At 66.0% G+C, this 1,701-nt stretch overlaps 2 protein-coding genes across 2 annotated transcripts in view; one reads left to right on the forward strand and one right to left on the reverse strand.

The window, feature by feature from the left end:
- Nucleotides 1-499, forward strand: part of EMIHUDRAFT_216305 (hypothetical protein) — a gene marked incomplete at both ends in the record, with an annotated part of 1,698 nt that extends 1,199 nt beyond the window's left edge. Inside the window, 2 exons of the mRNA XM_005762121.1 lie at nt 65-109; nt 419-499. Coding sequence (XP_005762178.1) covers nt 65-109; nt 419-499 — 126 coding nt within the window. The remainder of the gene's footprint in view (nt 1-64; nt 110-418) is intronic.
- Nucleotides 500-1,113: 614 nt separating this feature from the next.
- Nucleotides 1,114-1,701, reverse strand: part of EMIHUDRAFT_216306 (hypothetical protein) — a gene marked incomplete at both ends in the record, with an annotated part of 2,273 nt that continues 1,685 nt past the window's right edge. Inside the window, one exon of the mRNA XM_005762122.1 lies at nt 1,114-1,677. Within this exon, the coding sequence (XP_005762179.1) occupies nt 1,114-1,677 (564 nt within the window). The remainder of the gene's footprint in view (nt 1,678-1,701) is intronic.

Genomic DNA, 1,701 nt, shown 5'->3' on the forward strand with positions numbered 1-1,701 from the left:
GCCGCTCCGAGATGCTCCGAGGTTTAGCCGAGATATTTCGGCTCACCTCGGCTCATCTCGCCAGGCGTTTGGGGTCGACCCGTCCCTGGAGGTCGAGCTCTCGCGCCAGGTCGTGGCCGGCGAGCTGAGGCGCGAGAGACCAACGCCACAGTGCAGCCCCCCCCCTCTTCACACCCCCCCCCCCTCTCCCCCACACACACATCGCCCCGGAGGCCTCGCTATCCTCCGCCAACTCCCGCTCGACGCCGTGGCCCGCAGGTACGCCACCGCCTCCGGCTGGGAGGCGTGCGATGAGGAGGCTTGCTACGTCCTCGCGCCTGCGGGCGGAGGCGGCGGAGGCGGAGGTGGCGGAGGTGGCGGCGAGGGCGGCGGCGGCGGCGAGGCCAGCCTCGCCGGCTTCAGCCTGCCGCCGCCCAAGCAGCTGCTCGACAACTGCTGGCCGTTGCTCGCCTTTTGGCCCGTGCTGTTTGCCTTCCACCAGGGCGCGCGCCCGCCGTAGAGAGTAGCGGCCCCCCGTGGCGCGGGGCGGGCGGGGCAGGAGGGGTTTGGGCTGCTTGTGCGGCGAAGCCACGCTCCTCGGTGGTTTATGATCGAGCCCTCTGCCGCCGCAGGTGAGCTCGCTCTCGGCTTCGACGTTTGAAGCCGCCCGGTCCTATTGTTGCTCTCTATTTTATTGGCGTACCCCGTACTGTCTCGACTCCCGCTTGTGGTGGGCGGGCGAGCCCTCTGCAAGGCGGCCCCGCGCACACGTCTGTGGTCCTGTCAGAGTTTTTTGGGTGGGTTGCATGTGTGTGTGTGCAGCACACCCCCACTGTTTGCATGTGGAGCGAGAGAGTGCCAATCGGCTCTTTATTTATCGTTCTTTTATTTATGGCACAAGGAATCGTCGACTCGTTTGAGTGTCGGGTCGGGCTCGGGGGCGCACATCCACATGCACACCCCGCCGGGCTGACGGTGACGCACTCGTGACTCGACCTCCGCCAGCCCCAGAGTGCAGAGAGCGCAGAGGCTCCCCAGGCTCTGCTAGAAGCAGAACTCCACAGTTTGTGCAGAACCCCCCCCACATCTCTCCCCGCATGATGAAATTAAACCTCTCGCGCGCCGCTGTCACCTCTAGCTGAAGTGCAGGTAGATTACGGTAGCTCCAATGGCGATCATGACCAGCGACAGCAGCGCGGGGATCGAGACGCAATCGACCACGCGCTTGGAGGAGAGGAGGTAGGCGGCGGCGGGCACGATGAAGAAGAGTGACGCGCCGGTGGTGGCGCCGGAGAGGCTAACGATCTGTCCCAGGTCGGAGAAGTTGAGAGCGAGGGCGACCATCATCGCGTCGAACATCAGGATGACTGCGATATCCAGCGGCGCCGTCACAAAGACGGACGGCGGCGGGGCCTTTGTGCCGGCGACGCTGATCTGTGGCCCGCGGCGCTTGCCCCGTGGCACGCAGAGCTCCAGCATTGAGACCAGGGCCAGCCGCGCCGGATTAACTAGAAGCGGGACCGAGCCGAGGAGGGCGACGGCGAGGGCGGTGCGGGTGACGGCAACGGCGGGCGCATCCGGTGGGTACGAGTTGAGCACGTTGCTCGCGACTTCACCGCCAAAGGTGATGTAGCCCGAAGCGGCAAAGATGGTGTAGGTGGTGAGGGTGAGCAGCATCGCGAGGCACACCACCGTCACCTTGCGGCAGCTAGTCGGGCGGTC

Source organism: Emiliania huxleyi, assembly GCF_000372725.1.
Source record: "Emiliania huxleyi CCMP1516 unplaced genomic scaffold EMIHUscaffold_69, whole genome shotgun sequence".
NCBI classification, from domain to species: Eukaryota; Haptophyta; order Isochrysidales; family Noelaerhabdaceae; genus Emiliania; species Emiliania huxleyi.